This window comes from Zootermopsis nevadensis, unplaced genomic scaffold, assembly GCF_977971745.1.
Source record: "Zootermopsis nevadensis isolate Lab colony 2312 unplaced genomic scaffold, Znev_1.0 Znev_ptg000007l, whole genome shotgun sequence".
NCBI lineage: Eukaryota > Metazoa > Arthropoda > Insecta > Blattodea > Termopsidae > Zootermopsis > Zootermopsis nevadensis.
The window spans coordinates 6,189,864-6,202,455 of NW_028259139.1; the positions used below are offsets into that span (position 1 = coordinate 6,189,864).

Below are 12,592 nucleotides of genomic sequence, written 5' to 3' on the forward strand. Positions count from 1 at the left end.
ATGTTCCTCACAACTTAGCAGGGGGTGTATTGTATTGTTCACTGATCTCATTTAATACATCGTGTTTAGAAATGAATATGAATTCTCTTTCAAGAGAATTTGAACCGGAGTTTATTCGTCTGAGACACACTTGAATGAAAGACGTGCTGTTGTGAAATTCATGGATAAATGCACGTTAAGTCTGTAGGTTCTTTTCCTCATAAAATCTTGAAAACTGATGGCTACATCATGTGAAATATGTCAACGTGACGTTTTCGGTTAAGAAATGTCTACGCAATGGCGGTTGTCCACATGCCAATTAATAAGTTCTGTCGCTTGGACAGTAAAATTTAGGTCATACGAAGGTCGAGAAACGAAAAGAATAAATAAACAATTTCCATAGCCTGAAACGAAACGAACAAGCAAAGGAAACATTTTAAATTATTACTCGTGTCATTAAAAAAACCCAAAAAATAAACTTATATTTGTAAAACTTTGCACTTATCAGCATTTATTGATAGTTCGTAGACCACAAAATACTTATAAGAACAGCAAAATATTTCACAAGACGCTCGCCAAGGCAGAGTGTTAGGCGAACTGCAAAGTTCACGCGATCGAAATTTCGTAATGCGAATCTTTGTAAAGAGAGGACACTGTGCATCCACACACAAAACTGAATGTTGCAGAGGTCACAGAAGAAATGTTAAGTGCGTCCGGTAGTGAAAAAGTCCGTCAGTACCTCTATGCTTCACACCAAGGAAGGCTCAGACAGTGTTGGGTTAAGGAGCTCTTGTGTCAACCGCATTATCGGCTCGAGACCCCCTGAATGGACAATGTTGACAGCTGCCTGTGTTGCCACAGAACAGCATTTTACATAGGATAAAAGGATAATCCGACGTGCGTGGTCAGCTTTGGGCTTATCTTAGGTGTAATAATACGAGGTGCGATCGGAAAGTTTCAAGACTGTGTCAATAGAGGGCGAACCGGATGTAGTACGAGCTTCTGCCTCTAAGGGTTGCGGCCTACATTCATAGTGAATCAGTGTGCCAGCCGGCATAATCGAATTAGCATTTGTTTCTTAGTTACGGGCGTTTTGGTAGTGCATTACACCGACCCTCCTGCGATTTCGGAATGGCGTGTGCATCAAATTTTGCCAAAGACTCGCCAAAACGGCTACGGAAACCTATGAAATGCTAAAGCAAGCATTTGGGGAGTCCGGAAACGAAGCAGCAATCTTCACAATGGAAGAGCCCATCGTCACCACGACCGAAGAAGGCAAGACAGGTCAAGAGCAATGTGAAGTCAATGCTGATCTGTTTTTTCGACCAGGAGGGGATCGTCCATAGGGAGTTTCTTCCTGCAGGTCAGACGGTCAATGCTGAATTTTACTGTGGGGTCCTGAGACGGTTGCGTGAAGATGTGAGACGGACGCGGCCGGCAAAGTGGCGCAACCACAACTGGCTGCTGCATCATGACAACGCGCCAGCGCACACCGCCCTCAAAGTTCGGCAGTTTTTGGCCTCAAACACCATGGCCGTCATCCCGCACCCTCCTTATTCGCCGTGTGACTTCTTCCTCTTCCCAGAGATGAAAATTCAGCTAAAGGGAAGGAGATTTGAGACGATAGAAGAGATTCAGGCAGAATCGCAGATGGTGCTTGACAGGCTGACAAAGAAAGATTTCCAGGGATGCTTCCAGGCTTGGCAGCGGCGCTGGGATCGTTGTGTTCACTCCCAGGGGAACTACTTCGAGGGTGATGGATGAATTTAATACCTGAGATAAGTGTACGGGTTTTTATACGCGCAGTCTTGAAACTTTCCGATCGCACCTCGTACAATGGTATAGGATACCCTGACATATTCAACTGATCAAGAAATTCCATACTTTTATGGAACCCAAAGGTTTATTGCTCTGTTCATGCAAACTTCCTATTGGAATCAGACCTGAGACAGTTCAATTCATTCTACAATTTCTTTTTAGTATTATCTTCCCATTTACGCCTAGGCGCCGAAGGACGATTTTTCAGTAACCAAAAGTTAAACTTGCTAGAAAGACAGACAATATGTTAGCGCAGTACAGTGTCTGGACAATTATTACTTTCGATTCCTGACACAGTGCATTGCGTTCTACCATAATATGCATAATAACATGAAGTTCCCGTTCGAGAATAAAATAGACCAGTGACCAAATTGTTGATGAAACTGTCGTTGGCATTTTCGGGCGAGCGAACAAGGTAGCAGCGGGCTGTATTTATTCCACGACGACCTCTTCAGATCGGATAGGATTATTTAGAAGCTTTGGCGAAGAGTGAGTGGCGTTGCTGAGTATACTTAACTGCAGCGCAGACTGGATACTTCACAGGAGAAGCGTTTTGAAGCAGACGTCGAGTAACCCCCAGGCGTGGTAGAGAGGGATCCCATAAAGAAGTTTGGAATGGTGATTTTTACTACCTACGAAACTACGTTTGTAAACTTGAGCGTTTCATTCTTTTAAGGCTGTCCACACTTTTTCACGGCTTTAACATTTAAGCACACAACCAATCACATTTCTTCACTCTGAAATAATTGGGGCTATTTAACTACAATTTTATGGATACTTGTAACAGACAACCTATTAGCGGCTTCCAAAAATTGTTGTTCTGTTGAATGACATCGTGTATCTAGAGCAGTTTAGCATTATAGTCTTCACACAAGGACGGACTCTTATAAATATGTCTGTCTGCTGGGCTGTTGCACCGTCTAGTAGAATGTCAGTGACGTTACAAAAGTGCATGCTGCCTTCGTCATGAGAGCGATGACAACGGAGGCAGCAACCATCCCCGAAGAGAGCGCATACTCATAACATATCACAAAACACAACATTCAAGAAGACGTCCTACTCATTCACGAAAAATCTGAAATCTCAAATGAATTGAAACGTTTTCAGGTGAATATTATAGAATCTGCATAGGACTCAACGATATGCGTCGATTTTAACAAAAGAGAATGGTGAACGTGTTATGTTACTTTATAGCATAAGAATCAGTCATCACTAAAGTTAAAACCACTACAACAAGAACAAGAACAACAACCACTACTGTTACTACTGCTAATTTCAGAAGCATAACCAAATTCGACCAAGCTTTACTTAAACTAACCTAACTCAACCTAATCAAACCTAATCCAACTTAGCTCAACCCAACGCAACCTAACCTAACCTAACCCAACCCAACCTAACCTAACCTAACTCAACCCAACCTAAGCCAATACAACGCAACCTCATCCAATGTAACTTATACCAATCAAACATAAACGAATCCGAAATAACCGACCCATATAGAATAAAACCGCCGCTTTACGACTTCCTCATAACCTTGAGTACTTCTTCAGCACTTCTCCAGGATTTCTCCAGCACTTCTCCATTATGTTCACTAAGATAGATAAGTTTCCGCAGTTTTAAGTGTGAGAAATTTTCGTCTTAAAATGACCTTCAAATTTTTTAATGACTTCATTCAGTAAAACCTATGGTTGGTATTCTCATGAAATTTAGTGACAAAGTTAGATACTTGAACTCAACATAATATTTCCATAATAAGGAAAGCTAAGACGATGCAAACATAACAACGTAACGCAACTTTAAGGTTCCAAACGTAATCTGCCATCTCACAACCTAACCTAAACCATCGCAACTTACCCTATCATAACCTAAGCTAACCTAATCCAATCTAACCTAATCTAGTCCAACCTATCCTTACCCAACACAATCCAACCAAATCCAACTCAAAAAATCCTAACGTAGCGTAACCTAACCTAACTTAACCCAACCTAACCTAACCCAACCTTACCCAAGGTAATCTAACCTTACCTATCCTAACCAAATCTTGGGAACTTGTCTTTCGTGCATTTAGTCCCCATTTATTGGAGAATGGCTAATATCCAGGAAACTGTTTAATTCAGTTTGTAAAATTTGTTTAGACATGGGTAAGCATTTACACAAACTATCTTGTTCTAGTTGATTTAATAACCTGCTTGTTGTTTTCAGATGTTGGGATAGATGTCAGGTGAATGCAATTCTGTAATCATGCCATGTATGTCGTATTTTCATACAACTTGGAATATGGGTCTGCCATCTATTAACAAGGATGAAAGTTTTAGTTATCTTTGTTATTGTCTTTGTATGTATGTATTCCGTGACTTCATAAAATGAAATGAAACATGTCTGCCTCAGTTTTGAGGTTAAATAAAGTACTGGGTAAATGTGTTTATGGAGTGCGTCTAACGAAAGGTTATTGTTCTTTATAAGCACTAGCATAGGTACAATAGACGAAATAAGACAGTGTATCCGCACACACCTTGACATTTATATCAGTGGCTGCAAAGCAGATGTATATAGTTGTGATAGGTTCTTGGCACAGTTTAAATTATTTTTGTTCTTGGTATGAAAAACAAGTAATGTAACATGTATATCCGTTTTTCAGATGTGTTAAATACTTCCCAGCGAGTACAAAATATGTTTACTACATGTGCTAATGTTCCAATATTAACTGTAGCAATATGCACACCTATCTCTGTAATTGTAAGGAATACAAGTTTCTTCAACAAGTGTGAGTAATAAGTTAGTACTTTTGATAATATTTTTAATAATGTCATTGGTGAACCTGTTAATCTTAATCACCATCATTTTTAACAAACCAAGGACTACTCTTCATATACATATTCATCGCCCTGATGACGGAGGCAGTATGACCTCTGAAACGTTGGTTAACATCGACCAGACTACACAGCGCAATAACCCAGAAGACAGAAATCTTCAAGGACTACTCTTGTTAAACTCAGAATTAATCTTTCTATAATTTGTATTGTCTCCCTATTCTTCTCCTATATTTTAGTGTATACCAGTAAAATCTAAAAGGAAATCTGCTTTTATCCATTTTTTTCCTTGTGATGGAATTAATTTGTTTAGTTTTCAACTATTTTGTCTAGGATAATAAGTCTGTTGATGTTGGTTTTCAAGATTTTAAGGTCATGTAGATTTGTAAGTAGATGCCATTGTTTCAAATGAAGATACTGCTTCCATAATATTGATGTCTTTGTACAAGTAAACATGGCATTAAAGACCACAAGACCAACATCAACATTTTTACCCTGTGAAAACCTCAGATCCCATGAAGTTAAATCTATTTAATTGTTGTCTGATTGCTTGATTTCTGTTTCCTTTAACATGCACCAGATATTAGGAACCTCATTTAAACTTTAACAGTTCTGTTCCCTTACGATCCAGCAGTGTGGCAACACTTTATAAAACTTTAAAACTTTAAAGAATGTATCTGTTCTTGCTGTACCACCTGGTGTTATCATAACCCATTAAAGCATAATGAATCTTTTCTCCTTTGAAATATTATAACAACCTAATTAACTACGTAGTACATACTGTTCCTTGGGAAGTTCAGTTATTCATGTGATCAAGAGATTCCATGATTAACATTAATGTGGTGTTAATTACCTTTCCAAATTCCTTTAGAGTCTGTAATAATTTTATTATGTATGTTTTATCCATAATGTAACTGCCATGACTTTATACTGTAATTCTGCTATTAAAGTATTCAACAGTCTACCATCAGGTCTCGTAAATGACTTACGAATTAAAAGGTAAAATTTAAAGTAGCATTAAAAGTTACTTTAATACACGCTCCTGTTTGTAATGTTTAAAATGATTCGTGATCGTTGTAAAGATTTTTTGTCTCTGTATATTGCAACTTGCACATCAGCTATAGGTATATGCTGATGTTGTTACTTTATTAGGTGATGACATAAATACAATAAAGAGGAACACAGAAGTTTTACTAGAGGTTAGTAAACAGGTGGGGCTAGAAGTAAATTCAGAAAACACTAAGTACATGTTGGTATCCCGTCAGCAGACAGGCAGACAGAATTCTCTTAATGTGGCTAATAAATCCTTTGAAAGTGTTACAAAGTTCAAATTCTTGGGAACAAGAATAACAAATGAAAATGAAATTCATGAGGAAGTTAAGAGGAGACTAAATTCTGGAAGTGCTTGTTACTTTTCAGTTCAAAGTATTTTGTCTTCCTGTCTGATTTCTAAGAACCTAAAGATTAAAATATACAAATAATAATTCTGCCCGTTGTTTTGTATGGGTGCAAAACATGGTCCCTCACTCTGAGGGAGGAATAGAGATTGCAGGTTTTTGAAATTAGGGTGTTGAGGAGGATATTTGGGCTAAAGACAGAAGACGATGGGGTATGGAGAAAGCTGCATAATGATGAGCTTAAAAATTTGTACTCCTCCCTCAATATTGTCAGGGTGATTAGGTCAAAAACAATGAGATGGACGGGTTGGGTGGGTCTGGAAGCCTGAGGGAAAGAGACTGCTGGGGAGACCTATACATGGATGGGAGGATAATCTCTGGCAGGATCTATGGGAGATAGGAGTTGAAGGAGACTGGATTTTGTTGGCCCAGGACTGGGTCCGGTGGAGGGCTTTGGTTAGTTTGGTGATGAACCTTCAGGTTCCGTAAGCCATCTAGTTAGTTAGTTATATTGCAACTTATCTATTGTGTATGTATGAATTTTAGCTTATCAGTTATATACTTTGCATGAAACCTTTATTTTAGGTGAAATATTCACAACATTTTGGTATGACATAATGAACATTTGTACTGTACAACTCACAGGAAAGCTGATGTTACATAGAAATGGTAGTAGAATGCTCAAGGTTACTTGTTCTCTCACCACAATTGCATCACCAACTCCCAATCTGTGGACAGCATGCATGTATGTTATGCAGTATGTACGTATGTAGATGAGCTGCTGGGTTGCCTATAAATCCAGTCATATTAAAAAATATTCAGGTCATTCCTGTTCAAAGCAGACTGAGCCTTCTCTGTAAGATCTGATTAATGTGTAAAATACCTGTTTAAACATTTCAGTACCAGCAGAAGCATTGTGGAAAGGGGTGACAAGTGTCAGCAATGCGGGAAGGAAACGTGGCCGAGGAAAAGGTATTGGGAAGAAGATGGCCAAAGATCTGAACAGAGGACAGGTCATAGGGGTTGGTGAGTATGAATTTTGTTGATGGAAACATTTTCTGTTGTCAGACGTACGTTGGGCAATGTCTATTTCCCATGCACAGTATTTCAGGAGTTGGTTCTGCTTCCATCTTCAGGAGACTGGCTGTCTAATTAGCATTGCCATCTACTTGCAGGTAAATCAAACATTATATGGCCTGGCTTGACTGTGCCAGTGTTACGAGGGAGAGAGTTGGTACAGCAACAGAAGTTGCCAGAAGATCCAGAACGCGAGAAGATGTTGATAAAATTACGAGACGATATGGGCAACTTCCGGCCTCTCAGGTTAAGTCCAATTGAACGAGGTTGGTCAGGAACAAAGATGCCTGGCAGAAGTATTGGCCCACCTGATCCGGTAGGAGAAGGTACAAATACTGGGTTACTTTCTACAATTTATTCTGATCCCTTTATATGAATTTACTGTTGTACCAGGTTTGGATTTAATTAAGGCTATTTTAAGTGGAGGGCCAGATTAAATCCCAATTATGTAGTGTCAGACTGCAGCAGATTAAAAAGATAAATTGTAATTACCACATTTTTTAAGCTACAAGTTTCAAGTAAACACTAGAATATTATGTAACTCTTGAGTCAAAAACCAGTGTTACAGAGACTATCAATGTCTCCTTCTTCAGTGTCATATTAATATAGTAAATTAATATACCACATTTTTATTTGCAGAAACATTTGAAGGTTTTGATACAAAGGTGTTAGAGGTAAGTTCTGTTGTACTCAGTCTTGTGATGTAGGAGATAATAATATTAACCGATTGCTACAGTAGTGAAATCTGAGAGGCCACAGTGAGTTGACAGAGACAATGAATTAAAAAAAAATTGTGTTGGAGGATCTCTGAAAAAGCTGCCACTTGAAAATAGTGAGAGGTTAACATTAAGATGTGTCTTGGGTAAACAGACTATAATGATGGGGGTTGGGTAGACATGGCCCAGGTTTTATACAGTGGCTGGACATCTTATTAGCAGTAGTTCCACTACTAGAGATTTAGTGAGTTAAGAATAATTACTTTCTTCTTTAAATGACCTCTCTGGATGTCTTGTACATGATGAGTACACTGCTGTTAATCAACATTTTTAACAACTTCACTAGAAGCATTCATTTGTTAAAATAGGACTTTAAATACTCATTTCTGCTTATTTATTTATAAATTATGAAATATCTAGCAGGTATCACAGTGAATTGTCAATAAATGAGAACCAAATAGGGAAAAATCTTAACCTTTATATTATAATTGGTAAGATGTTGATAATCTACCTCATATTATATTTAGACCTCAGGTGGTATACCAATATTTCTGAAGATGCTGCTGTCCCTGTTTTTATGGTTGAAGTGGAAAGGGGTAGGACGTTGTTGTGTTATAACACCTTGAAGATGACTCTAAGATATGCAAGAGAGTTACAGTAATGATATATTGAATAAGCAGTCACAGAGTTGACAAGAGACAGTTCTCCAATTCTGAGGTTGAAGTTTTAAATTAGCAGTGCTTTTCTAGTACCTTTTCATTACAATATAAACAAGATTGTCAAAATATGTTAAAAATTGTTGGATGTAACCTCAAAGTACTGCCATTTTTTTTTAGTGAAACAGCACTTTCTTCGTATGTAGTTTTGTGAATTGTATTGTTACTAAACATGATTTACAAGAGTCATTTTCTCTTCTTTGTGTAGTATAGTTATATTTTCATATAGTCATATATTCATTTTAATAGCTTACATTTCTCAGTTGAAAAGTGTATTCAACATGAAAGGGAGCGCAGGACGAAAGCGGCAGATAAGCGCATTTGTAGTGACAGGAAACAAGAATGGATCAGCTGGAATTGCACTAGGCAAAGCACTTGAAGCAAAAGCAGCTCTTAGAAAAGCAAAAAATCGTGCAGGCCAGAAGATGATGTACCTAGAAATATTCAACAATCACACAGGTAGGTTTAAGTGTTGTGTGTTTGTGAACACAGCATACATATCGCCATATAGTCGCATATCAAAAGTATTCTTTTCTTTGCCGAAAATTTAACAGAAAAGCGTGTGGTTCCAAAAGAGCGAGCCACAGTAATTATCCACCTTCTGTCCTACCTCAGTAACAGTTGACCCATGTAATCCCACGTACCATTCTCAGAAAAAATGTATGGTTGCTGACCACTTGTGTAAAGGTTTATACGAATGCTTTAGTCATCTAACAAGATACGTGCAGTTTGTGTCAATTCATGATGTCATAATTAGTATAGAATATATTTTATTAAACCTAATGTTTACAAGAGAAGATCTGGATTAATGAAGGGAGTAATCCTATAATATACATGCTGCAATTTGTACTGGTTCATGGGAATTTTATTTATATATAATATAGTTTGTGAAACCTAGTGGTTGTAAGAGAGGGGTTGGATTAATGATGTTTTTCTTATCATTGACATACTGAATGGATGATTGAATAAGGGATGGGCAGTTAACAAACATAGCACTGTGATTGTCAATGGTCTGTTGCTTTCAGTTTATCATGATTTCTTCTGCCAGTTTGGGAAGACAAAAATTTTTGTAACCAAGAAACCAGAAGGCTTTGGTTTGGTCTGCCATCGAGCAATCAAGACTACCTGTGAAGTAATTGGTATAAAAGATCTATATGCTAAGGTAGAGGGTCCCACCAACCTGCAGCATATTATCAAAGCATTCTTCATTGGATTACTGCATCAGGTAATATTGACCCTTGCCAGTCCAATATCAAAAGACTGAATAATAAGCAAAAGATGCCATTATATTATGAACATTATAACATTCACATAAAAACTTTTTTCATGAACCAGTTCAGATGTGACATAGGACTGACCAACTGAACCAGAAAATGATTCGGGTGAAGCTGGAAAAGAACAAGTAATAAAAGGTCACATGACATCCAACAGATCCTTACATAAGATCAGAAATCATATCATCATCATTATGTGGCTACTACCATGTTTGTATCTTTTCAAGTGTTCTTATGATTTGTAATTTATGCATTTTTGTATTTCTCATTATATTTACAGAAAACACACCAAATGCTAGCTGACGAGAAGAAGTTGCATGTTGTTGAGTTCAGAGAAGAGAATGATTATTTCCCGACTGTGGTGGCTTCTCCAGCAACATGTCGCACACTGGAGGAGATCAATGCAGATGAAGTGATGGACTATACACAGGTAATGCAACAACCAGTTTGCAGGTTCCTGTGAAGAAAGGAATTTAATAAAATGTCAAAAGTATTCTTTGTCATAATAATAAAAATTGTGTGACTAAATGTTGGTTTATGTGGTAATTCTTTTCACAGTATGCATTAGGGAACCGTGTATTTCTCAAGAAGAAGAGACTACCTCCATTTTTCACAAAGCTACCTTCATGGGAAAACTATCTCAAGAAGACACAATACACAAGAAACCGAGATAAGGTGGGATAAATTTATATACATACAATTTAAGACACTAAGGAGCAACTAATTCTCTGGTAATCCTGAAAACTCAATGCTCCTAACACCAAAAAATATTACTTGACATAATCGTGAGCAACTTTAATACTTACAATATTTCTCCCTAAGATACACTTAAATATATTATTCCCATTTCATTGAACCTTCTAAGTAGCTGATTTCAAAGAGCTACAAAGATTCTGATAACATTTCTTGTGTGTGCTATTGAACACTAATGGAAATCATAAATAGGGATAGTTACACTGGTTACATTATGTTTGCAGTCAACATAGTGGGACCAGGGCCTTTCAGTGGCCGCATTTCCACAGAGATAGTCTCACCCCATCGTAACAATAAAAGCAATAAATCAGTAATTTAACATGTGCTTTATTATATATATACATATTACATTATTTATGATAATGATGTTACATTTTGCAGGTTAAAGTTACATTGCTGGCTGAATATGATGAAGTTCAGAGTTTCTACACTGAAAAATATCCAGAGTGTGTACATGGATACAGAGAACAAACAGAAGCAGATTAAACAGCACTATAGCATAGAGCAAGTATTCTTATAAAACTAGTGGAAAAGATATATTAAAATTTAACAGGAAATAATTTCTTTCATGTCTTCATCCCTTACCATATCTCTTTCAGTGCATAACAATGAAAAATATAAGCCATAATAAGTACTAAGAAGTATTTCTAAGCAGTTTTAAAACCACATAGAAGTCTGTAAAGTGTCAAGACCACAATCAAAATCTCATCCAATAACCCCTTGTCCAGGTTGGTGTTTGCAGTGAAATTTCATTTATTTAGGAGTTTGTGTAACACTTTGCCAAATTAAGAAATTATGCTTTCTTGCTGGTGAGGTCAACTATCTGGGATGTGTTCTCATGGAGGAGGGAGTGAAACATAATCTTGAGAAAATTACAGTGGTGCATAATTATTTAGCCCCGTAGAGTATGATGGAAGGTAGAACCCAATCATGTCATTATAAGTGGGGACTGCATGGGTGTTACGATACTAATATGACTCATACAACTATTAAATGCTCAAAATAAATTGTTAAGTATGTGGTTGATATGTACATTTTGTTTCCTTGTTGTGGTTTTGATTATTGATTTTTTTTTGGTCTCCATGATTAATGCATGGTTCTGAAGTGCAAGGGACACCTTACCTTACCTAAAAATGTTACACTCAAAATGTTACATTATGGTGTATGTATCTGACTTTAAATTCTATTAAATCTTTTGTAATTTAACAGTTTTCTTCTCTTTCCAGATTATATCTAGAGTAAAGCTGACACATATTTTTGAAAAGAACATTCAGTTGTGACCATCTGACTCAAGTGTCTCTTACACAAGCATCCACAGATAGAATTCTGCCATGATGTACTGTACTTTATGATGTGCCCAATAAAAGAGAACATGATTTGAACTGGAAATAAATTTAATAACTTTCCCCCAATACTATAAAATTATGTTATGCATGAGTGGAGAGTTTCGCACATACAATGTACAGGCATTAAGAAATGTATAATGTTTATTAATTTGTGTTTCAAATCACCTTGGTAAAATGAGACATTTGTAGTTTATCATTACACCAATCTTGAGTTCAGTTTTAATTTGCACCTACTAATAATAACTTTACTGCATTAGTCATCTTTTCCATGGTTCATGGTAGCAGGATCGTAATTCTCATACCCCAGTAAGGTTTTCTTGGTTAATTCGTATTCCGTACATGGGGGTATTTTGAAATGTTTGTTGTGTATGTTAGTATTTGAATAATTTTTATTTAGAAAGTGTAATAATTTTTTGTAGTAAGTTGATATTAGTCCGTGCATGTGCCGCACAGATGGCAGCAATAATTACTATGAGCAATTCCATGGGAGTTAAAAGTTGAGTGAGGTGTTAGCCATAATAATTTCCAGAGATTATCTAGATTTGAAAATCCGAGATGATTTTTGATGGTTATAACCTGAAGCCAATTCGAATTCGGAAGTTCGTTGGTAACTTAGTTTTTACTTGTATAACCATTGTTTTATTTTTGTATTTGAGAAAAATAAATTATCACAGTATACCTTTTATCCACATTTATGATTTATTTA

The 12,592-nt window shown here is 36.9% G+C and overlaps 1 protein-coding gene across 3 annotated transcripts; it reads left to right on the forward strand.

Annotated features, from left to right (window-relative positions):
- The first annotated feature begins 4,145 nt into the window (after nt 1–4,145).
- On the forward strand, nt 4,146–11,922 carry mRpS5 (mitochondrial ribosomal protein S5). Of its 3 annotated transcripts, none has more exons than XM_087344119.1 (11): nt 4,146–4,242; nt 4,436–4,561; nt 6,905–7,030; nt 7,180–7,407; nt 7,721–7,755; nt 8,777–8,972; nt 9,539–9,738; nt 10,068–10,217; nt 10,346–10,462; nt 10,922–11,044; nt 11,767–11,922. In XM_087344119.1, exons 1-10 carry the CDS (start codon nt 4,173–4,175, stop codon nt 11,024–11,026), a joined length of 1,353 nt encoding a protein of 450 aa, XP_087200245.1. In that variant the 5' UTR covers nt 4,146–4,172; the 3' UTR covers nt 11,027–11,044; nt 11,767–11,922. The 3 variants fall into 3 exon arrangements, with proteins under 3 accessions (XP_087200245.1, XP_021931544.1, XP_021931543.1); XM_022075852.2 differs by lacking the exon at nt 11,767–11,922 and adding an exon at nt 11,140–11,746; XM_022075851.2 differs by lacking the exon at nt 11,767–11,922 and having other exon boundaries at nt 10,922–11,746.
- The last annotated feature ends 670 nt before the right edge of the window (nt 11,923–12,592 follow it).

Excerpts from the sequence above, each read along its gene's own strand:
- mRpS5 (XM_087344119.1), top strand. The coding sequence starts at position 4,173 with ATGTCTGCCTCAGTTTTGAGGTTAAATAAAGTACTGGGTAAATGTGTT. Across the intron at positions 8,973-9,538 it reads AATATTCAACAATCACACAG|TTTATCATGATTTCTTCTGC; the intron begins GTAGGTTTAAGT and ends TGTTGCTTTCAG. Across the intron at positions 9,739-10,067 it reads TCATTGGATTACTGCATCAG|AAAACACACCAAATGCTAGC; the intron begins GTAATATTGACC and ends TTATATTTACAG.